This window comes from Stigmatopora nigra, chromosome 11 (assembly GCF_051989575.1).
Source record: "Stigmatopora nigra isolate UIUO_SnigA chromosome 11, RoL_Snig_1.1, whole genome shotgun sequence".
Lineage (NCBI taxonomy): Eukaryota > Metazoa > Chordata > Actinopteri > Syngnathiformes > Syngnathidae > Stigmatopora > Stigmatopora nigra.
Window position 1 is genome coordinate 14,596,810 of NC_135518.1, and position 24,018 is coordinate 14,620,827.

The following is a 24,018-nucleotide window of genomic DNA, read 5'->3' on the forward strand; positions in this document are numbered from 1 at the left end:
ACCCTAATGAGGATAAAACGGTTCAGAAAATAAGGTGAGATGAGACGTAACTTTTTCTTACGTTCATAATTTCTAAATTTCTGAAATTTGTGTTTTATTGGCTGTCCATGAACGCACCGCGTGACTGATTGGACAGGGGCGGGTGGGCGAGCTTCCGGTGGCGGGAAGGCTCTTGTTTTGATTTCCTTTTAGATTGGCGTCAACTGCACCTCACGTAGGCTAGCCACCTTTGTGTTCGGTAGCAAAACAATCCGTAATAAACCCCCTTAAGTCGCCGTTGTCTTTGTAGACGCTTTAATTTATATGTTTGGTTTAATTTTTTTACCCGTGTTTCCCGTTGGCCGTGCCCGTTAGAAAGTTTGAAAGTCGAGTGCAAAAGGCTGGCTAACCATACGACTTGACAGGTATGGCTTTGTTGGTACTTTCTTTTCTCTTTTCGAACACTGAAACCTTTTAAAGACGATATAGTGTTTCTTGTTGCAAAAACATGTGGTGTATTTCGTCTCAGGCTCACCACTCCAGTGGCTATGTACTATTAGCACGTTAGCTAACACAGCTAGGGTACACGGCAATTAGCAAAAGTGGCTTTGAGCCCTAGTTTGGCTTTGTCGCTATTTTGGGAATGGCGCGCCTGCGTGTGTGGAATCCGGTTCCCTTTTCGGTACAAACGGCGGACTGCAGCAGAATTATAGTGAGTATCGTAAACACAAATGAATCAAAAGAGGATTCTATTCCCAAGCGAGTCATTCTGAACACACTTCAGAAGGATTCCGAGTCCTGTTAGGAACTCTCGTAAAGCCAGCTAGCGTCCTTCACTTTTAATGCTTGACCTAAAGTTGAAAATCCCGCCCAAACGGTAATCCCTCGAATATCGCAGTTCATGTAAATGAATTAGACTTGGCCGCAAAAAAACGAAAAACAAAAAGCAAAAACCCTTGATGTGCTGAAAGAAAGTAAACACAGTTGTAGTTGTTTAAAAATCGTGTTGTAACTCGTGCTGAAAGAGGTCAGGTAGGCACAAAATGGACGTATAGTCGTGGTGGAATGCAGTTGGAGCAAAAGTTACTTGTATTTGTCAACAGGGTCATTGGCGCCTAAGCTAGTTGTAGGTTAATGGGAGGGAGCCTTATCGTAATTTGACCGAAAGGCAGGACTATGCACTTCCAACTTGAGGAGGAGGAAGAAAGTAGGTGAAGGTGAATGGAAAAGTTGAAAGGACACGTGATTTATGCCTTGGGCCTCCGACCAAAACTCTGTTTATGTTTCAGCTGTCTAATGTTTGGACCCTTATCTTATCGTTTGTCTTCTTTGACCATCAGATTGGCTCCGCCCACCCACCAGCCAGCAGGCCGCGCCGCTAGCAGGGGCGGCTAATCGACTACACACAATGACACGCCGTGGTGAGTAGACTGACATTGTTGGGAAAAATATGACGCACTGTTTTTTTCTTTTTTATATATATTGTCACGCCCGTTTGGACTTTTGCTCAAACTCAACTCAAAATAAACACTTGGCTGTACATTTAACAAATACTATGGTACTTTAACAGTAGATTCCGTAGATTACATATCTATCATTGAATCAAAAAATACTACACAACTTGGAAATATATTTTTCCATAGAAATCGTGATACGTTAAAATTTGTTAAAAAGAAAAGCATCACAATACATTATAAACATTCTCCTTAAAAATTCACTAATCATAAATTTAAAAATACCCAGAAAGAACATTTCATTCCAAATCCCAACAGTTCGCATGATGTTACTTTGCACTTGAAGGTCAGATTTATGTAACATTTCCCTTTTTCGCCAAATGTCAGCTTTTCCTGGAGGCTTAGGTCGTGCTCGCTTTTATTTGTCCTAGTCCGTCCGAGCACATGATGCCGCTTTTAAATCAACGCAACCTATATGTGTTTTTGAAACAAAAGTAGGAAGTTAAGGCTATCCACGATTCACCTAAAAAAATCCAAATGTTATACGGATCGTGATATAAAGGGCAATGAATCCCGTTCCAATAATGGGAGGGGCGGAGCCGAGCCGAGCCCATCCCATGGGAATTCCTCTCCAAAGTTAGGATGAGCGCGGGCGGCTCCTATTTGATTTTGCTTTACGAGAAAACGCCGCTGCCAAAAAAGTCACATTTCATAGCTGTTTTTTTTTTATTGGATGCCTTTCATCCTCGCCTTTTTTTTATTGGTCGGCTCGGGTCAGCTCGGGTGGCGTCGAGCCGTCGACGCTCCCAAGTCATGGAATTTTCCCAACTGCAGCATTTCTCTTCATTGAATTTTTTTCGGTCATTTTTGATAATAATAATAGTGAAGCGGTTTATTTTTGGTGTGCATATGTAAATACTTATTTAATTTAAATTACTTATTTAACTTTTTTTTAATGTGAAAATCCATGCTGAAACTCATAAGCAGACACCATTTTTGCTACTAGGAATCTGCACTGAAAAAAACAAGTTGTTACATGAGGGACCCTACTTTTCTACATTCCCCGCGATATTCGAGGGATTACTGTACTTATTTTTTCCTCCTCAAGTCTTTTTCAAATCTCGGGTGATTTGAAAGGACGTGAGAGACTAAAACAGACTGACTTAATGTGGTTAGTCCCTCTAACGCCTGTTGTGTCGGACGGAGGTTTTGGCCGTCCTCCGGGTTGCCGAAGCACCCTCGGTTGGGCGCGCGCGCGCGCACCTGTCGACGACGGCGAATGGCACGGCGACCGACCCCTTTGTTTTCGCCGGCCTCCCGAAATAAGCCGCGGCGTTTATTTTTAGCCCTCAAACAAGCGCTCTCCTAAAAATGGGCCTGCGGAGGTGCGGCGCCGCTATGTATGGTTCTGCTCCCGGCCTGCCCCGCCGCGGGCGCTCGCTGGTGCGTGCGCGCCTGAAGGAACCGGACGCAACCGGAGGAAACCCATGGGGCTTGTCTTTTGACTGTCTGTCTCTCGCTTCCATGTTTTGGTTTTGGCTGCTGCTGCTGGCCCTGTGCCTGGGGCCGGCGCCGACGTCGGCGGCGGCCGGCCGCAAAGGCCTGGAGTTCCCGCAGTACGACGGCAAGGACCGAGTGGCGCACGTCGACGACAAGAACTTAAAGAAGACCCTGAAGCGCTACGACACGCTGTGCCTCTTCTACCAGGGGGCCGCCGAGGACAGCAAGGAATGGCAGAAACGACAGCAGATGACCGAGATGGTCCTGGAGGTACCGCCAAATATACATTTATTGACAATGTCCCAGCTAGGAATTATTATTATTATGTCTTATTTCAAAAAGTTAGATTATTTTGAAATGATGATTTGCCCTTTGTCATGCCGGCTAGGCTTCATCACCCTCGTGAATTATACACATATCAGATCAAAGCAGCCTTTTTTCCATTTGAATCTTTTCATTTCTATCAGGGATGGCCGTCGATAGTGATAACAACCGCCTACTGTCCGTCACACGAGGTGTATTCAAGCGTGGTTTTTGATAGGGGAGTCAAGTGGTCATTTTGTGGCCAGTGTGACATTAGCGCAGAACGTGTGAGCGCCTCAGAATGCATTGTGATCCAAATATAAATCATCGGCTCGGAACAACTGTCTGCTTTTGCTTTATTTTTAGAACAATCTGCTTCATCTCGTGTGTGTGTGTGTGTGTGTGTGTGCCTTCCAGGGTACAATAATCTGCCCTCCATCTTTCCACCAAATGGTCGCTCAAAGTAGAGTCGATAATTTGATGATAGCGTTCGATTACATTTTAAAAAATCATCCCTTTTTTAAAATTGTCTGAAGCAGTGATGTTGAAAGGCAGTCTGAACACGTTATACAAATGTCTATAATAGAAGTAACATTTTTCTTCTGCTATCTACCTTTTTAAGACGAGCCCACCAGTTGATGCTAAAGCATAAATAAGAGTTAACCAATAACAACTGTCCCAGAATATTGGTTCTATATTGGCCCATATTTATTTTTAAAAAGTCTTTGTATTGGCATCATATGTGAGAATAGCAGTTGACCTTTATGAGAGTGGACATAATACTTCATCCACAAATGTGTAATTATGATAGACGATGCTTCTGACGCTTTTTTTTTTGATTGACGTGCAGCTGGTGGCTCAAGTGCTGGAGGAGAAAAACATGGGCTTTGGGATGGTCGACTCGCCAAAAGTGGCCAAGAAACTAGGTCAGTATCATTTTGCTTTTACATTTGAGCGGAACTGTCCAAAATGTGAAATGGAATGACCAAATTCCACATTTTTTTTCCTCCATATTTTGTCTTTGTAGGCCTGGAAGAAGAAGGCAGCGTGTACGTGTTCAAGGGCGACCGCGTGACGGAGTTTGACGGCTGGCTCTCCGCCAACACGCTGGTGGAGTTCTTGCTGGACGTGAGTTGATTTGCTCCCCCGTCGTGGGCCAGACCGGCAAATCCAAGATGGCTTCCCTCCCTCCCTGCGTCCGTCAGCTATTGGAGGAGCCGGTGGAAGTCATTGACAACGCTCTGGAGCTGAGGGCCTTCGACAGGATGGAGGAGGACATCCGCCTCATCGGCTACTTCAAGGGCGAAGATTCCGAGCGTGAGTGCCAGGATTTGTGGCTGCGGCTTAAAGTGGATGTATTTTAGCAAGCCAGCGAGGTGACGCCCTCTCTCCCTTAGATTACGACGCCTTCAAGGAGGCCGCCGAGCAGTTCCAGCCCTACGTCAAGTTCTTTGCCACCTTTGACAAATCCGTGAGCCAGCAATCGATGGAGTGTGGGTGGGGGGGGGGGGGTCCCCCCTCGAGGGCGTTTTCATCACGTATTGCACGGCCGGCAGGTGGCTAAAGAGCTGACGCTGAAACTGAACGAGGTGGACTTCTACGAACCCTTCATGGAGGAGCCCGTCACCATCCCGGGGAAACCCTACTCCGAGGACCACCTTCTCAATTTCATCAATCAACACAGACGGTGAGCCGCCGCCGCCACCTGGAAATTTAAATAAATAGGAATAATAGTGTGAAAAAATCTGTCTTTTTCTTTGACATCTTCAGGCCCACTTTGAGAAAACTGCGTGCAGAGGACATGTTTGAAACCTGGGTGAGCATCTGTGAAAACCACAATCTCATTGCTTTTTAATACTATCCTCACCTTTGTTTTCAGGAGGACGACATGGATGGCATCCACATTGTAGCTTTCGCAGAGGAAGAGGACCCGGGTGAGCCACTTGACTCATTTATCATTGTCCAATCCCTTGGAAAGCCACCATTTCCAATGGATTGGACGTCTTGCGGGTGTCATTCGTCCTGCACGCTGTCAAAATGGATCCACGGATAGGCCGCAGCAGCAAACGACATCAGCCGCTCGCTACTTTAACCCTGGCTCGTCGAATTGCGGCGACGTAAGAACCATCCATTTGGCGTACCGTTGTCACATCATGATGAATTATTATGTAACGTTGTTGCATAATACGCCAGAGCTTCTTTCCTCTTAAAAGCACTTCCCGTTTGGGCAAACAAGCGCAGATGTTCTCCATTACGGCCGCGCCCCCTCCGGCGTGATGCTTTTCGTGGAAGTCGGATAATCGGGGAGGGGGGGGGGGGAGAAAGAAAAGAAAAACTCAAAGGCCGCATTGTCATCTTCCAATGAAAATATATCTGCGTCCAAATTGGAATGTTTTAATGTCTGACAAGAGACAAATGCTATCGTTCTACAGTTTGATCCTCGTATGAGCATTTTTTTTCAGAACTCACTGCTTTGCTTCGTTTTTTTTTTTAGTCATTGACTTCCGAGATAGGGTATTGGACGTCTGTCGCTGTCAATATCATAGTTGAGTCCACGTATATACGGCAATCACTGGCAACAGATGCCTACTGTATGACCAGTTAATTCAAAGAAAAACATTGTGGCTGTCAGCTGGCCGAGCGCCCGATTGTTTGTCTTTTCTTCTCAGACGGTTTCGAGTTTTTGGAAATCCTCAAGGAGGTGGCCCGAGACAACACGCACCTGCCGGAGCTTAGCATCGTCTGGATCGACCCCGACGACTTTCCGCTGGTCTGATCCGGTTTGGTTCGGTCCCCAATCGGCGGATTTTTTTCATCTGTCCTTTTTATTGCGCCAGTTGATCCCCTACTGGGAGAAAACCTTCAAGGTGGACCTTTTCAGACCGCAGATCGGCGTGGTCAACGTCACAGACGTGAGTCCGTCCGGCGTTGACCTTTTGGCGCCACGTCTTTGCCACTTAAACGGACGGCGTTGGCCTTTTCAGGCCGACAGCGTGTGGATGCTAATAGACGACGAAGAGGATCTTCCCTCGGCTCAGGAATTGGAGGACTGGATCCAAGACGTCCTCTCTGGAAAAATCAACACCCAAGGCGACGACGAAGATGACGACGACGACGACGATGACGACGACGACGATGATGATGACGACGACGAGTAAAATCGCTAAACATGGGCCATTGCTCTTAGTCCAAATGGATGTCATTTCCTAAATTAACTCTATTGACGGCCCTAAACGTCCAATCTACGAGTATTAATTGCCCCGCCCACCACCACTGTTTCAATGGATTTGACCTCTAATGCTGTCAATAGCAGGGAATTAGTTTAATAAAGCAATTGGCTGCATTTGTGCATTCGTCTCTCCTTCGCATTGAATTAGGCCCCTAGAGACACCCAGAGGCCGATTGGTGGTACTACAACGGCGGATTGAACGTCATTAATGAAGCAAGTCAGTGCAAATTGGACGCCATCTGGCGGCCTACATGTGCATTTGTGAAGTGAAAGTAATTCTTGTATGCAGGACTTATTTTAAATGACTAAAATATCTCTATTTTATCTTTCCAAAGCCTAAAGAAACTGGTTACAGCCGATACCGTACATCCTGGTGTTTGTGGCAGCCCACAAATGACGTCAACCTCCAGCAGCAATAATTGTATTGCTGGCCATGACCACTTAGCGGTGCTGTTAACCCCCACCTGTGCCTTTTATCACCAAGTTGAAGGGTCCACACTTAAACGTGGTGAATTTTGGCATCGTTAACCATCCAAATGTTTGCTTGTAGTGCCAATGTGAAGCGACGAGTGCGGAGGAAAAGCCATAAGCATTTGACCCAGGGCAGAGAACGGCGCAACTCGGTAGACGTGCCTGCGCGGTGGCCATGTTGGTAAGGGCAGCGTCATCTCGTTTACTCTTTACGCTCTCTATATACACTAGTATTATTTTTATTATTATTACACTAGAAGTATCCTTCATCCATAAGAATTCTTTATCAAAACTTTTTTTGATTGTTTTTGCATACATACTAGATAGAGTTGTGTTCCCTTTCTTTTTTTTTGACTTCGTGCCAATTTGTATTTTCTTTTCTTTTTTCATCTCTGCATGCACGCACGCACGCCACTCCCCCTGACGCACGCCACGCCCCCTGATTTAGAAACACCCTGGTAGCACCCGTGCGACACGCGGAGGAAAAGGAAACCCCCACATCGCACCGCCCCGCACCGTAGCGACACGGTTGGACGCTCACCAACGCCGGGACGAGCCGGATCCAGTATTCGGTCTTTCGCGGCTCTCCCTCCGGCTTCCTTCGGCTTCCTTTGCTGTCACTTACAGGTAAGACGGCTCTAACCGAAACCGAGACGTGCTGATGTTTGGTCATTGACATATGGCAGCTGCTATTTTATCTTAGTCGTGGGTTAAAAGGGGTTGGTGGTGTTGTTGTTTTTTTGGTGGGGGTGGCGAGCGGGATGCAGCTCACGATCGATCACGATCGATCACGAGGCCCCGTCACTCACCGGTGGGACTGTGCAAAGTTAAGCGCCTTTTGCACAGGTGCAATGCAGCAAAGAGACCGTTTTTTTTGTCGTCACGGCAGCTCGCGTTCGGTGGCGGCGGCGGCCACCACCGTCAACTCTTTTCAGCGTCTAAAGACGTTCGATAACGGGGCACCTTTTCAGCAACTGGCGTCTCAATCGGTAATAGCTCGTTGGAGCAAATTTGCAGCGATCAAGGAAATCTGTCTAAATTAGAATTTACCACATGGAAATTCCTTATAGCATGGACATTCTAATGCCTTTTTTTCCCTGCATAAAAATGAAATTTACTTGCGACCTGAGGGAAGACTATCGATTGATTGTCCATTGAAGTAAATTCGTGCCACTGAGTTTGAATTCCAATGTGTTACATACATGTTGAAATTGTAATAATAATGATATAACCTGGAAGCACCCTAAAATGTACAAGGAAATGAACTGCTATAAACACACACGTCCAATTTATTGGAACTAGAAGGAATGAAACTGAACCCGTAGTCTTTGAAACAGTACCCTCAAAATATATATATTTTTTATGAATTGGTAAATTTGTTTAGTTTTTATTTTGACTTGCTGGTGCCTATGTTAGCCCATCCCAGCACCAAAACAAAATGACATTATACCTTCATAAATGTAATTAGCGTTGCATAGCAACATGTCCATCTACAAGTAACTTTCAAAGGTTGCCTGCGTGAAAGTGGAAGTGGTCTCAGCCTTTTTTCTCTCTCTTCCTACTGACGGAAATAGGGCAGCAGCCAACCATCTGATTCCAAATTTGACAGTGGCAGGAATGAGCTCTCCCGCATTCATAGATTTTCCGATAAGGCTAATTTTTTCCACGGGCGCAGGCACGCACGCACGCACGCTCGCCGTCGGGGTCGCGTAGCCATTGACCGGCGCCGCGTGGGCGGCCGGGAAAGCCCGCACCGTCGCACGCAATCACTGCGGCGGCGGCGGAGACAGCCCCGCGTAACCGCGGAGAGTCAGAAAAGCCGGCGGGGAAAACCCCGACCTCCCATTGGCGCTCCACTCCATCTTTGGGCTATTTTTCATCCTCCAGCTTAATGCGGAGCGACGGCGTGACGGGCAGGCCATTTCCAGAAGAAAAATAAATGCTCCGTGTACCTATAGGACACCATTCGACCATTAGTTTGATTTACAGTTGCCAAAAAGCACCAAAAAAGCTACCCAAAACATTGGCCACTTGCTTTCTATTGATTTGGGGGGGATTCGTGTACATTTTGGGTTGCTTCCTTTGTTTTTAAACATTTCATTCATATTACAAAGTTTAAAAAAATGTATTTCTGATTCATACTTCATAATATTGGATCAATTCTTGACCGAAATGAAATATTTAGACCCCATCTTGACCTTTGAACCCTCAAAACATCATTTTTTTGGTAAACACGGCCATTGTGGCAGCGTGCGATCACGAAAACGACACACGCCAGGCTTTTTTGACCGCCAAATTGTGCCGATGTTCCTTTAATTGCCACTTTATTCTAATGGCAGAGCGTCTTTTGAATCAAATGATCCCGGAGGAGCTTTCGGAGTCGTGTTAGAAAGGCCGACGTGGCAGTAACGTAGCCACGAGTTGGCCGCCCCCTCCCGGTTGCCACGACGACGATCCGTCTCCGCCACGGGCCCCGGGCCGAGACGTCCGCTCTCTTCTAATGGGCGTTCTCATTTAGTGGTGGCGGAAACGAGGAGAAGGCCAAGTAAAGCAATCATGCGTTTTCCTTCCTGCGTTGCTGGCCGTCTGATTTTGGGAGGAGCGCCAGTCATTTCCCGGGCCGCCCTTCCTCCCTCCCTCCCACGCCCGGTGATTGGCTCCCCCTCCCTCGGTGAGTCAAATGTACGCTAAAATCCAATTATACGCTAGAAAAGCCGCGTCGGAGCGGAAAGGAAATGTCACTGGAGTGCCTTTCCTGGCGGCCGCGTCTTCCGTTGATGACTTTTGACAGCGGCGCCGAGGCCGCCTTTAGCCGCCGGCGGCGGCGGCGGCAACGCTATTGAGCTCGGCTTCATGCATTTTTCATCTTTTCGACACTTGGACGCACATCCGCGCGCGTGCGAGCGTGCGTTTGTCGGTCACCGCTTCCGCCCGTGAATGAGGAATTAGGAAGGAAGTGTTATTTGTAATCTGTCTTCACGCTAAAACCTGATTAACACTTAAAAGTGTCAGCCACATCAGATCACTGGATTTGAAAAACATATTTTTCTAAATATATTTTCCTCCTTTTGACTGTCATTGACAGTTGACAAAAACATGAAGAAATGTATACATAAATAAAAATTGGTTAGCCTCAGATAACCAATCAAAACAAAGGTCACTTCCTCACCTGATCATACTAAGCCCCTCCCCTTTACTTCTTTGGACAGGTTTGGCCCCGAGCTGGCCCATGGCCGCCGAAACGGCAGAAGTGGGCTGAGTCCCGCCCCGCGTAGGAGGCGGCCATGGAGGCGGCCATGGAGGCGGCCATGGAGGCGACCATGGAGGCGCCCGCCGTCGCAGCCGCCGACGCCCACCGGGTCCCCCATCGGGAGCGGGACCTGAACCTGGACCTCTCTTTCCTGGTGGAGCACGAGCGAGACAGCATCTTGAGGGTCCTGCAGAAGGACGAGAAGCTGAGGAAGCGAGAGGAGAAGAGAATTCGGTCAGAGACGCTCCCTCCATAAATTGTCATAAAATCCTTCAAGCCATGTAGTGAAGCCGCCATCGTGGATTCATGTCCGCCGTCCCGTTGACAGGAAGTTGAAGAACGAGCTGCTGGAAATCAAGCGTGGCAGCGGCTCCAGGGCGGCGGCGCCGCCACGCGACTCGCCCGAGCGTCGCTGCGGCCGCTGCGAGCGGACGCTGGGCCTCATCTTGGACCGCGGGCGGGCCTGCCGCCAGTGCCGGATGCTGGTCTGCGCCCAGTGCCGCGCCCCCAACGGCGCCTTCCAGTGGAGGTGCAACGTCTGCGCCAAGATCTCGTAAGTGCCACAATCCATTCAACGAAATCATCAAAAATGGAAATATTCAAGTACATTCGATTTCAAAATGACTCCGTTGAAGCCCCAAAAAGATGGAATGAATACTTGATTGGACGTCCTTTGTCTCGCCCGCAGGGAGTTGAAGGTGGCCACGGGCGAGTGGTTCCTGGAGGAGCGATCCAAGCGCTTTGAGCCCAAAGTCTGCAGCGGCGACGCCGTCAAGCAAACCATCCTGCGCCACCCGCCGGGTGAGTGATCAATGGCGCCCGCTCCCGGTCACCGTCACGGCCCCCTCTCACAACTTGTCCGCCTCCCTCCCAAGCCCCGGAAGAAAAGACCACCTCGGACAGCTCCTCCTCCTCCAAGAGCTCCAAGCGTCCCCCCGACGGCGGCGCCAGAAGGAGAGGGTGGGTTGCCGGTTGCCAGACCGTGACGCTGGACGAGAATTTCTAATTGCGTCTTCTTTCCTTCCTTCTTTATTTCCAGAAGGGCCAAGGCGGACAAAGCGGGCGGAAGAAGCTCCAGGTCATCGGACAACGGGCACAAATCGCCGTGGGACGCCCGCAGCGGACGTTCGGCCCCGAGCTCTCGTTCCGACGGGTACGTGATGACGAACGGGTGAACTGAAAAGGGTTGGACGCTGCCTGCTGTCTTTTAGCCAGCACTTTTTGGACGGCCCCTCCCGCGCTCGGCAGCGGCGTTCCCAGACTCCCGACGGATACTCCGTTTCCAGCGACGCGCGGCTGAAGGTGAGCGTCGGCGGGGTCAGTCCCCGAGGCCCGGCGCCCCGACGACGGGACTCACCCGCCGTCTGTCTCAGCCCGACGGCGCCGAGAGCCTCACCAGCTTTCGCTCCGGCTCCCCCGAGAAGAAGGGCGCGCCGTCCGTTTGCGTGTCTCGGGCTTCCGTGTCGTCGGGTGAGTCAAACTCGGGATTTGGCTCTTTCCACGTAGAAGATGGCTCTTTTGACAAATCAATTTGATTTCAGACCACAGTCGCTCGGAGATGGACCTGTCGTCGGCGGGCGCCGCTTCGGAACACAGCGGCGACGACTCGCTGAGCCTGAGGAGCCGCTCCGTGCCCGGCCTGCGCCACGCCGTAATTTTTGCATTTCTTCTCTCTGGGTGTTTTAAAATTGAAAATTTCCCCAAAAAATATTTGATCCTTAGTCACTGACAAATGTGTTGCGGTCATTTCTAGGACCCCGAGGAGGACGCGGACCCGCTGCTGTGGGCCCACCAGCCTCCGGCGGGACGTCGGCTCAGCGGCGCCGTTTCCACGGTAACTGCTTTTGTTTCCTTCTCACTGGAGGCGCCACGCAAACAGGCATCCGACACCTGTGTAAATAGGGGCGCGCCTCCGGGCGTCACGGCCGTGTTCTCATGCCGTCACCGTTGGCCATGTTTATTCAAAGCAGGATGCGTCTCGGCGTCATCCCCAAAAAGCCACCAAACCAAACTATGGCCGAACGTTATGAATGAGGGGCTGCTGGCTTTTCTGTCCCAATGTCTCACTTCTTTTCTCTCTGTGTGTGTGTGTCTCTCTTTGTGTCTTTGCGTCTCGTGCCGGTTGACCTTCGCCCCTCCCCCCCTTTTGTCCTTCCGCGGGCTAGTCTTCCACCCCGGCTTCCGAGAGAAGGTGGACCTTACTCAATGTCCCCGACTCAGACGCCGAGACCGTAAGACTCCATTGGACTTTGTTGGCCGACGTCTTGATTTGACAGAAAGGGGCAAACGTCGAATTTTTTGTACGCTTTGCCGAGCGCCTCGGCGTCTTTTTGACGTGCGTCCGTCCAAAAGCAGAGCAGCATGGGCAGCATGACCAGCATGTACAGCGAGACGGGCGACGACGGCCACGCCCGGGTCAGCGGCGAGATCCTCCTCAACGTCAGCTACAGCTACAAGACGGGCGCCCTGGACGTGCTGGTCAAGGAGTGTCACGATTTGGCCGTCGGGGACGACAAGAGGCAACGCACCAATGCGTGAGCATTCACCTCTTGTGCTCTCATCTTCTCCATCCTATAAGAAAATGCCAAATGAAAGCTGGTCATTTGTGGCCAGCTACGTGAAGACCTACCTGCTGCCCGACACTTCGCGCCAGAGCAAGAGGAAGACGGGCGTCCAGGCCAACAGCGTCAACCCCGTTTTTAACGAGAACCTGAGGGTGGGTCCGTCCGCCCGTCCGTGGGTACGACCCCGACGCTGACCTTTCGCTACCTTTTCTTTTTCAGTACGTGATTGGGCGCTCGCAGCTGGAAACGCGCACGCTGCAAGTGTCGGTGTGGCACCGCGACCGCTTGGGACGTAACGCCTTCCTGGGTCAAGTGGAGCTGACCTTTGACTCCCGGGAGTTGGATTGCCAAATGGACGAGTGGATGGCCCTGCGGCCCAAGGTAGGTGTGCCCGGCGGCCAGGCGGGCCCCGCCCCCTCTACTTACTCCTCCACTTACTCCTCCCAGCCGGAGGGCCACGCCGACGCCGACGCCGCCGAGTACAGGGGAGAACTGACCGTGGTCTTGAAGTACATTCCCGCCGAGAAGAACCTCATGCTGCCTCTGGATCAAGTGCAAGGTTCATGCGGTGGGCTTCACTCTGCCTTCGGCGACCCAATGATTTTGTCATTTTTTGTTTTGTTCTGCCCCGTTCAGTGAAGAAAGGCTTCCTGAAAGCCAAGAAGAAGAGCACCTTCACGCCACCCAGAGGGGGGATGGTGGAGCTGCTGGTCAAGGGGGCCAGCAATTTAACCGGCGTCAAGTCCGGAGGGACGTCGGATCCCTTTGTCAAAGGGTGGGGCCCGGCGGATTGGGCAACCGCTCCGCGTCCTCTCCGCGTCCTCTCCGCGTCCTGACGTCGCGTCACCTTGTCGTCGCAGCTACCTTCTCCCGGACAGCCGAAAGTCCACCAAGCACAAGACGGCGGCGGAGCGGCGCACGGTGCACCCGCGCTGGAACCACACCTTCACCTACTGCGGCCTGCAGCCGGGCGACCTGGACAACGTTTGCCTGGAACTGACCGTCTGGGACAAGGAGCCCCTGGCCAGCAACGTCTTCCTGGGCGGAGTCCGCCTGGGGGCCGGCGAAGGTAGACACCCTCCGTCCCGCCTCCCCACATATTGTACACATTTCTAAGAAGTGTTTGCGTGGTCCCACAGGCAAAAGCTACGGGAACAAGGTGGACTGGATGGACTCGTACGGGGAAGAGCGGCGAGTGTGGCGCCGCATGACCGACAACCCCGAAGTCCCCCAGGAGTGCACGCTTATGCTGAGGTCCACCATGGGCAAAGCCGCCGTCTCCACCGCCGCCGCCGCCGCCGACGAGCCGTGACGGAGCCCGGACGTCTTTCAAAGTACTTCCTTCTACCGCCGCCCTTTGCCTATATTAGGAATTGAACCTTATAAAGAGAAGCCAAATGGTGGTGGTTAGCAAGCATGGTAGCACGCCAAAAGTAGCATTTAGGGCAAAGCACAAAGTGGCACTGCCAGTCGCGCTCGCAGCATTTTGTGCTCTCGTATCCGCCGTTGAATTCCATCCACTGTCATTCTCCTTTCTGAAACATTCCATGCCTGCTTTTAAAAAACAAAAAAAAGGCCAAGTACTTCAGAATGAACAAAAATAAAGCACATGGAATTTGAGCACTGATCAAGCTAAAGGCATCGAAATGAGATGAGACGTGGGATGTACAGCATGTTTGCCTTGTGTGCCCAACTTGTTTCGTGTCCCGCCAAAACATTTTGGAAAGATATATTAAAAGCTTTTACACCGATGGCTTCCCTTGCGGAGATTTTATTTTTAATGACCCTTTACTAGTACTAAGGGGATTTTTGTTGTTGTTGTTTTGAAAAACAACCATGTCAAGTAAGGCATTTTTCTTTAAAAATGACCATGTAAACCCCAATCAATTCGTAGGCCAATCATTTGGATCATTTTCAACACCGCTTGTGTAGCAACCTTTCAAATTTTGGTGTGTAACATTTGCCATTTCTTTTTTTTCAGGTTAAGAAATGCTTCAAAAGAAAGGCTATTTGGTGTGTTACAGTGTGCTTGGAATTTGCAGTAAAAGTGCACTAAACAGGTCAGAGTTTGGTTTTGTTCAAATGATCAGTGCTACTCAAAATACACATCTCATGTCCTAGTTGGCCAAGTGACATACTCATCTGAAAATATCTGATGTTAAGCAGGTTTGGCCCTGGTTAGTAATTGGATGGCAGGTTGACCAACCACTTTCCTCTTACTTACTCTTATGTTACCAAAGGGGAATTTTCACAAGTCCTACGGCGCTTAGAAGCAGTGGCATCTATTATATGCACAAATTGAGATAGGGACCCGTGGCCTAACTGGTAACTCCGTTGCAGGGTGCATCAGTGCGCCTCTGGCCGCGCGGATTCAAATCCTTGCCCTGCAGAAAGATTTCTTTTGGTTACTAAAAGTGTTGCTCCCCAACACTGAGTAACCAAAATGTTTCTGCAGGGCAGGGATTTGAACCCACACAGCCAGAGTTTCACCGGTGCACCTTACAACGGACTTACCAGTTGGGCCACGGGCCCACATTTCAATTTGTGCAAATAATAGATGCCACTGCTTCTGAGCACCGTAGGACTTAGAAAAAAACTCCTCTTGGTATCATAAGTGTAAAATAGAGGCAGGCGGATCGGTCAGTCTCCCATCCAAATACTAAACAGACCCTAACCTGCTCAACATGAGATATTTTCAGGTTAGTATGCCACTAGGCCAACTAGGACACACTATGTATATTTTGAGTAGCATGATAACTTGAGCAAAACCAAACTTCGACTTGTTTAGTGCACTTTTACTGTACTGTCTTGTCCAAGCACAAATGACTTTTCCTTTGAAATGAGCGGCCTTTCTTAACCTGGAAAAAAAGATAAAAGTGCCAAACGTTACACACAAAAACCTGAAACGTTTCTACACAAGAGGTGATAGTTTGAGGTTGAAATGATTGGCCTACGAAATGGGGCCAAACATTTTGGAACACGCTCAAGATGGGACGTCCATGGCCGTCCGTCGACGGAGCCTTTCCTTAACGCCGTCTAACTCTCTGGATTCTGTCTTTCCCTCCTCTTATTTTCAAAGACATCAAGAAACTGTGTCAATAACACACTTTGACATTTTCCCCGTGTGAATTCGTCAAGAGTTGTCGCCGTTATATACAATGGCAAGTAGCGAGTCGAACCAATGCCACATAGCAAAAGGCTGACTTGGGTCCGTAAAGGGACACACAAAAGATGGCCGCCAGTGACGTACTCATAGAATTAGCCCAAAGAACTCAGACGACATCGTATTGGAGCACAGCCCCTGACGTCATCGACCTGCGACGGCGACGTGTTGAGCCTATCAGTGGCTGGTCATTTCATCGGCGCCACGATGGATACAAACAACACGAGTTGTTGCTCAATTGTCGACAAAGACCGTCTTTAGGTCACAGGAACATAGAAACAAGAATGCAAAAGTCGATAGAAGAGGAAACCGAAAAAGAAAACAAGCGAAGCGACCGAAAAAGGAAACGAGCGACCGAACTCTAACAAGGTAAGTGGACTTCTTGTCTTTTGGCGATAGGGCAAAATGGCGGTCCGTGAGAACACAGCAAGCGTCACTGTTGGTTTATTCTGTATTACTATTATATACATATGTGTAGTAAATCGTTTCTTTGTTAAATCATTCTTCCCAATTGTTCGACTCGAGGTCATAAACAGCCGCCTGGTCCACTCTCACGTGGACTTCTTATGCAAGGATTGTTTATGCTACATTTCACCCAGTATCGGGCTCCGAGGGCTGTTGATCGGGAGGCACCAAGCACTCGGGATATCTGCCACTTCCATAACACTCGTATAGTGTGCATACCTCGTGCACTTTGGGCTTCTTCGTGTAATGGTTATGTGATTGTTAGGTCAAATGAAGGCGTGATTGTTTTTATCCAAATGAGGGTTGGTTTTAGTTTCCTGTTCTGTTATTGTTAGAATACCTTCATTGTTATTTTAGTTACAGATGTTTATTTTCCTCACGCATGTTGAAATAATCAACAACCTTGTAATTGTTTTGATTTCTGGCCTTAAAGCCGTACGCGAGTTATAGATAATTACAAAGAAGGGTAATTATTAATGAACCTATCCGTCACCTAACTTGATAGCCTGATGAAATGAGACCAACTTTGATTGTTTATTCATTGTCTGAACCGCTTTGTCCTCGCAAGGGTCACGGAGGGTTGCCTGAGCCTATCCCAGCTGACTTCTGAACCGATGGCGGAGGAGACGGACAACCATTCACGCTCACGCTTGCTGTGCAAACAGCCGACAGCCTTTGAAATGTGGGAGGAAACAGGGAAGGGAGTACCTGGAGAAAACCCATGCAGGCCTGTGAAGAACTCCACACAGGTGGGCTGACCTCCATTCGAACCCGCCATGTATAGTACGGCTTTTTTCTTAAAAGACGACATCTTATAGTAAGGCTTTTTAAAGAACTACATAGTATAATAAGGCTTATTTTATACGACATAGTATAGTAAGGCTTTTTTTCTTTAAAAAATGACATAGTATATATAGTAAGGCTTTATTTCCCTAAAAATGACTTTTATTTCTTAAAAATGACATAGTATAGTAAGGCTTCTTTTTGTAAAAAAACAACACAGTATATTAAGACTTTTATTTCTTTAAAAACAACATAGTATGGTAAGGCTTTTGTCTTTTTAAATAGAAAATTGTTCATTCATCTCCCATGTATTTGTCTATTTCTGTGTATTTGTAGTCAAGACCTTCCAATGATGACCAAGGAAAGTGTAGCCAAATTGTGGCGTAGAGGTTAACTCATCGGACTCCCGTGTGGGAGACCTGGGTTCAAATCCCGGTTGGGACACATTTTCACTTAATTCTTTCTGTGTATTTGCAGGCAAGACACTGAAATGCTGACGTAGGAAAGTGTAGCCACTTGGTTGGCGCAGAGGTTAGTGCACTGGACTCCCGTGTGGGAGACCTGGGTTCGCTTCCCGCTGTCGCCCTTTGGCTGATCACCGAACCAAGTGGTCTGGAAAATGGAATAAGAAGAAGAGAAAAAAAAGAAAAACTTTTTAATTTTTATGAAACACTTAGTCATACTTTTCAGCAAAAGGTTATATTCCGAACTGCCTTCGGCAGTTCGGAAGACACTTGAAGGGACCTGTATGTGCGAAAGGCGTTCTCGGGTCGGCCTTCGGCCGACCCTCGACCGCTTGCTTGGTCAGTGAACCGCCGACACCGGGAAGCGAACTCACGTTCTCTCGGTGCAAAGGCGAGTGTGCAACCCACTACACCAACTCGTGCCCCACTTATACATAGGTGTTGAAACGTTTTATCCTTGGAAATGGGGTGAAACACTTAGTCATTTTTTTGTTAAAATGCTTCATTCACCACTGAATACTTATACACTTAAACACTTAGACATTTTAACTTATTCTTTTAACTGAATAATATTGGGAAAATCTTTGCCTGCACTGGGATTTGAACCCAGGACCACAGAGGTGAAAGACTGATGACTTATCCACTGGGCCACCACCCGGTGAGAGAAAGTGGTAGTACTTATACTTTTACCTCTTTCATTTACCTGAAACACTTAGTCATTTTTTTGACTAAATGTTTCATCCACCACTGAATACTTATTCAGTTAGACACTTAAGCATTAGAACTTATTCTTTTAACTGAATAATATTTGGAAAATCTTTGCAGGTACTTGGATTTGAACCCAGGACCTCAGAGGCGGGAGACTGATGACTTAGCCACTGGGCCACCACCCTATGAGAGAAGGTAGTAGTACTTATACTTTTATCTCATTCATTTACCTGAATAATATTGGGAAAATCTTTGCCTGCACTTGGATTTGAACCCAGGACCAAAGCGGTAGGAGACTGATGACTTATCCACTGGGCCACCAGGCTACAGGATTACTTGCCGGTGGGTGGGTCGGCTGCACCCTGTTTTTCTTCCACGTTGTTCAATGCATCTGACATGAAACAAGGACAATTATACGTCAACACTGCCAAAGATGACTTCTTCTTTTTTACAGTGGCGACATGGTTTTCAACCTGGCATGACGAACCAAGGCGGTGGCGACGTGCATCTGTCCCGACTGCTCCTGCGGCCAGTCAGCCCGCTCTTCCCGACTGGACGCCGTGAATGACACGAAGGTCACGTGGCCAAAGTGATGATGTCGACGACGACAATGGGACTTGCGGATCTGTGAGGATTTGCCATCCGGCAAAGTCGGCGTCCGCCGACATCAGCGGGAGCCGTCCAAAAGCATGAGCGTGTCAGCAGCCTACGCTCACTGGGGCGCCGGAGACTCCTGGATGAAGGTGCAATCCGGGGGGTGCCGGTACCAGTCTGTCAACAAACAAGACAAGGCGTCAACTTGTGGGGAACATTTCCTCCATGCTGTAACTTACATTCAACAAATATCTTGTACATACAAAAAAGCCACACTATACTATGTCGTTTTTTAAAGAAAAAAAGCCTTACTATACTATGTCGTTTTTGAAGAAATAAAAGTCTTACTATATACTATGTTGTTTTTTTCACAAAAAGAAGCCTTACTATACTATGTTGTTTTTTAAGAAAATATGCCTTACTATACTATATCGTTTTTTGCGATAAAAAGCCTTACTATACGATGTCGTTTTTTTACAAAAAAAAGCCTTACTATACTATGTCGCTTTTTTGCGATAAAAAGCCTTACTATACTATGTCGTTTTTGGCGATAAAAAGCCTTACTATAATATGTCGTTTTTTTGCGAAAAAAAAGCCTTACTATACTATGTCGTTTTTTTGCGAAAAAAAAAGCCTTACTATACTATGTCGTTTTTTAACGAAAAAAAGCCTTAATATACTATGTCGTTTTTGGCGATAAAAAGCCATACTATAATATGTCGTTTTTTACGAAAAAAAAGCCTTACTATACTATGTCGTTTTTTAACGAAAAAAAGCCTTAATATACTATGTCGTTTTTGGCGATAAAAAGCCTTACTATACTATGTCGTTTTTTTACGAAAAAAAGCCTTACTATACTATGTCGTTTTTTTAACGAAAAAAAGCCTTACTATACTATGTCGTTTTTTTGCGATAAAAAGCCTTACTATACTATGTCATTTTTTTGCGATAAAAAGCCTTACTATACTATGTCGTTTTTTTGCGATAAAAAGCCTTACTATACTATGTCATTTTTGGCGATAAAAAGCCTTACTATACTATGTCTTTTTTTGCGATAAAAAGCCTTACTATACTATGTCGTTTTTTGCGAAAAAAAGCCTTACTATACTATGTCGTTTTTTAAGAAAATATGCCTTACTATACTATGTCGTTTTTTTGCGATAAAAAGCCTTACTATATTATGTCATTTTTTTGCGATAAAAAGCCTTACTATACTATGTTGTTTTTTTGCGAAAAAAAGCCTTACTATACTATGTCGTTTTTTTGCGAAAAAAAAAGCCTTACTGTACTATGTCGTTTTTGGCGATAAAAAGCCTTACTATAATATGTCGTTTTTTACGAAAAAAAAGCCTTACTATACTTTGTCGTTTTTTTACGAAAAAAAGCCTTAATATACTATGTCGTTTTTGGCGATAAAAAGCCTTACTATACTATGTCGTTTTTTTACGAAAAAAAGCCTTACTATACTATGTCGTTTTTTTAACGAAAAAAAGCCTTACTATACTATGTCGTTTTTTTGCGATAAAAAGCCTTACTATACTATGTCGTTTTTTTGCGATAAAAAGCCTTACTATACTATGTCGTTTTTTGCGATAAAAAGCCTAACTATACTATGTCGTTTTTGGCGATAAAAAGCCTTACTATACTATGTCGTTTTTTTACGAAAAAAAGCCTTACTATACTATGTTGTTTTTGGCAATAAAAAGCCTTACTATACTATGTCGTTTTTTTGCGATAAAAAGCCTTACTATACTATGTCGTTTTTGGCGATAAAAAGCCTTACTATACTATGTCGTTTTTTTTACAAAAAAAGCCTTACTATACTATGTCGTTTTTTTGCGATAAAAAACCTTACTATACTATGTCGTTTTTTGCGATAAAAAGCCTTACTATACTATGTCGTTTTTTTGCGATAAAAAGCCTAACTATACTATGTCGTTTTTGGCGATAAAAGCCTTACTATACTATGTCGTTTTTTTGCGAAAAAAAAGCCTTACTATACTATGTCGTTTTTTGCGATAAAAAGCCTTACTATACTATGTCGTTTTTTTACGAAAAAAGCCTTACTATACTATGTCGTTTTTGGCGATAAAAAGCCTTACTATACTATGTCGTTTTTTTGCGATAAAAAGCCTTACTATACTATGTCGTTTTTTTGCGATAAAAAGCCTTACTATACTATGTCGTTTTTTTTGCGATAAAAAGCCTTACTATACTATGTCGTTTTTTTATGAAAAAAGCCTTACTATACTATGTCATTTTTTTACGAAAAAAAGCCTTACTATACTATGTCGTTTTTTTAACGAAAAAAAGCCTTACTATACTATGTCGTTTTTTTGCGATAAAAAGCCTTACTATACTATGTCGTTTTTTTGCGATAAAAAGCCTTACTATACTATGTCGTTTTTTGCGATAAAAAGCCTAACTATACTATGTCGTTTTTGGCGATAAAAAGCCTTACTATACTATGTCGTTTTTTTACGAAAAAAAGCCTTACTATACTATGTTGTTTTTGGCAATAAAAAGCCTTACTATACTATGTCGTTTTTTTGCGATAAAAAGCCTTACTATACTATGTCGTTTTTGGCGATAAAAAGCCTTACTATACTATGTCGTTTTTTTTACAAAAAAAGCCTTACTATACTATGTCGTTTTTTTACGAAAAAAAGCCTTACTATACTATGTCGTTTTTTTGCGATAAAAAACCTTACTATACTATGTCGTTTTTTGCGATAAAAAGCCTTACTATACTATGTCGTTTTTTTGCGATAAAAAGCCTAACTATACTATGTCGTTTTTGGCGATAAAAGCCTTACTATACTATGTCGTTTTTTTGCGAAAAAAAAGCCTTACTATACTATGTCGTTTTTTGCGATAAAAAGCCTTACTATACTATGTCGTTTTTTTACGAAAAAAGCCTTACTATACTATGTCGTTTTTGGCGATAAAAAGCCTTACTATACTATGTCGTTTTTTTGCGATAAAAAGCCTTACTATACTATGTCGTTTTTTTGCGATAAAAAGCCTTACTATACTATGTCGTTTTTTTTGCGATAAAAAGCCTTACTATACTATGTCGTTTTTTTATGAAAAAAGCCTTACTATACTATGTCGTTTTTTTACGAAAAAAAGCCTTACTATACTATGTCGTTTTTTTAACGAAAAAAAGCCTTACTATACTATGTCGTTTTTTTGCGATAAAAAGCCTTACTATACTATGTCGTTTTTTTGCGATAAAAAGCCTTACTATACTATGTCGTTTTTTGCGATAAAAAGCCTAACTATACTATGTCGTTTTTGGCGATAAAAAGCCTTACTATACTATGTCGTTTTTTTACGAAAAAAAGCCTTACTATACTATGTTGTTTTTGGCAATAAAAAGCCTTACTATACTATGTCGTTTTTTTGCGATAAAAAGCCTTACTATACTATGTCGTTTTTGGCGATAAAAAGCCTTACTATACTATGTCGTTTTTTTTACAAAAAAAGCCTTACTATACTATGTCGTTTTTTTACGAAAAAAAGCCTTACTATACTATGTCGTTTTTTTGCGATAAAAAACCTTACTATACTATGTCGTTTTTTGCGATAAAAAGCCTTACTATACTATGTCGTTTTTTTGCGATAAAAAGCCTAACTATACTATGTCGTTTTTGGCGATAAAAGCCTTACTATACTATGTCGTTTTTTTGCGAAAAAAAAGCCTTACTATACTATGTCGTTTTTTGCGATAAAAAGCCTTACTATACTATGTCGTTTTTTTACGAAAAAAGCCTTACTATACTATGTCGTTTTTGGCGATAAAAAGCCTTACTATACTATGTCGTTTTTTTGCGATAAAAAGCCTTACTATACTATGTCGTTTTTTTGCGATAAAAAGCCTTACTATACTATGTCGTTTTTTTTGCGATAAAAAGCCTTACTATACTATGTCGTTTTTTTATGAAAAAAGCCTTACTATACTATGTCGTTTTTTTACGAAAAAAAGCCTTACTATACTATGTCGTTTTTTTTACGAAAAAAAGCCTTACTATACTATGTCGTTTTTTAAAGAAAGGAAGCCTTACTATACTATGTCGTTTTTGAAGAAATAAAAGTCTTACTATACTATGTTGTTTTTTTCACAAAAAGAAGCCTTACTATACTATGTCATTTTTTTTAAGAAATAAAAGTCTTACTATACTATGTCGTTTTTTTAAGAAAATATGCCTTACAATACTACGTTGTTTTTTTAAAGAAATGAAGCGTTACTATACTATGTGGTTTTTTAAAGAAATGAAGCCTTACTATACTTTGTCGTTTTCTAAGAAATAAAAGTCTTACTATACTATGTCGTTTTGGAAGAAATAAGCCTTACTATACTTTGTCGTTTTTTAAGAAAATATGCCTTACTGTACTATGTCGTTTTTTTAAAGAAAAAAAGCCTTACTATACTATGTCGTTTTTGAAGAAATAAGTCTTACTATATACTATGTTGTTGTTTTTTTCACAAAAAAAGCCTTACTATGCTGTCATTTTTTTAAAGAAATAAAAGCCTTACTATACACATGGTCATTACCAAAAATAAATAAATCAAGTGGTCAGATATCCCCAATATTACTGGAGAGAGTGTCTTTCCACAATTGGGATTTTGGTTTTATGACAAATGGTCTCTAAAGGAATTTCGAATTGGAAAAGTCATCATTGAGCAGTCTTCTTTTCTGTCCTTGTGCGCGATCTTTGAAACGATTCAGAAACACTAAACGCAATTAGATTTGGGGATATTATGATTGCAAGCGGAACTCTACCTTTACAGAAGCTTTCAATGTAGAAAACGGTAGCATTTCTTACCTTGTCGGCGCCATGCGTCGGGTACACAAAAATCAGCCAAAGTCAAAAACAACAACTTCTTGGTGGACTCGTGTTCACGTCCTTTAACAAACGTATCTAGGTTGAAGCTGACCCAAATGAGGACGTTTAGATCATGCAATTAAAAGCCCGAAAAGACGTTTACAAACAAAACAAAGCTTACAGGCTAACGAAACGCGCTTTTCGTCCATGGTCTTTTCCGGTCCGTTTCACTTTCGGTGCACCAATGTGACGTCAGTTCAG

At 45.1% G+C, this 24,018-nt stretch overlaps 2 protein-coding genes and 2 long non-coding RNA genes across 12 annotated transcripts; 3 read left to right on the top strand and 1 right to left on the bottom strand.

Annotated features, from left to right (window-relative positions):
- Nucleotides 1–198: 198 nt before the first annotated feature.
- casq2 (calsequestrin 2) lies at nucleotides 199–6,579 on the top strand. Of its 2 annotated transcripts, XM_077728522.1 has the most exons (13): nucleotides 199–404; nucleotides 1,320–1,400; nucleotides 3,034–3,203; nucleotides 4,087–4,162; nucleotides 4,264–4,364; nucleotides 4,442–4,553; nucleotides 4,634–4,707; nucleotides 4,793–4,923; nucleotides 5,007–5,052; nucleotides 5,116–5,170; nucleotides 5,906–6,006; nucleotides 6,074–6,148; nucleotides 6,221–6,579. In XM_077728522.1, exons 2-13 carry the CDS (start codon nucleotides 1,388–1,390, stop codon nucleotides 6,392–6,394), a joined length of 1,128 nt encoding a protein of 375 aa, XP_077584648.1. In that variant the 5' UTR covers nucleotides 199–404; nucleotides 1,320–1,387; the 3' UTR covers nucleotides 6,395–6,579. The 2 variants fall into 2 exon arrangements, with proteins under 2 accessions (XP_077584648.1, XP_077584647.1); XM_077728521.1 differs by lacking the exons at nucleotides 199–404; nucleotides 1,320–1,400 and having other exon boundaries at nucleotides 2,790–3,203.
- An 806-nt stretch (nucleotides 6,580–7,385) lies between these two features.
- Nucleotides 7,386–14,501, top strand: sytl5 (synaptotagmin-like 5). 2 transcript variants are annotated; one of them, XM_077728773.1, is made up of 18 exons: nucleotides 7,386–7,563; nucleotides 10,146–10,420; nucleotides 10,515–10,739; nucleotides 10,875–10,987; nucleotides 11,062–11,146; nucleotides 11,226–11,339; nucleotides 11,398–11,488; nucleotides 11,560–11,656; nucleotides 11,728–11,837; nucleotides 11,940–12,020; nucleotides 12,352–12,417; nucleotides 12,542–12,720; nucleotides 12,800–12,902; nucleotides 12,970–13,131; nucleotides 13,198–13,309; nucleotides 13,387–13,525; nucleotides 13,611–13,819; nucleotides 13,890–14,501. In XM_077728773.1, the coding sequence occupies exons 2-18, from the start codon at nucleotides 10,221–10,223 to the stop codon at nucleotides 14,060–14,062; spliced, it is 2,259 nt and encodes a 752-aa protein (XP_077584899.1). In that variant the 5' UTR covers nucleotides 7,386–7,563; nucleotides 10,146–10,220; the 3' UTR covers nucleotides 14,063–14,501. The 2 variants fall into 2 exon arrangements, with proteins under 2 accessions (XP_077584899.1, XP_077584900.1); XM_077728774.1 differs by lacking the exon at nucleotides 12,352–12,417.
- A 1,558-nt stretch (nucleotides 14,502–16,059) lies between these two features.
- LOC144203871 (uncharacterized) lies at nucleotides 16,060–19,281 on the top strand. 6 transcript variants are annotated; one of them, XR_013327782.1, is made up of 4 exons: nucleotides 16,060–16,282; nucleotides 16,947–18,528; nucleotides 18,612–18,675; nucleotides 18,788–19,281. It is a non-coding gene; the product is annotated as an uncharacterized LOC144203871 (long non-coding RNA). The 6 variants fall into 6 exon arrangements; XR_013327779.1 differs by having other exon boundaries at nucleotides 16,947–18,675; XR_013327781.1 differs by having other exon boundaries at nucleotides 18,612–19,281.
- On the bottom strand, nucleotides 17,296–23,987 carry LOC144203872 (uncharacterized). 2 transcript variants are annotated; one of them, XR_013327785.1, is made up of 4 exons: nucleotides 23,758–23,987; nucleotides 18,807–19,104; nucleotides 18,564–18,724; nucleotides 17,296–17,773 (listed from the first exon to the last, which is right to left on the bottom strand). It is a non-coding gene; the product is annotated as an uncharacterized LOC144203872 (long non-coding RNA). The 2 variants fall into 2 exon arrangements; XR_013327784.1 differs by having other exon boundaries at nucleotides 18,564–19,104.
- Between the last annotated feature and the right edge of the window lie 31 nt (nucleotides 23,988–24,018).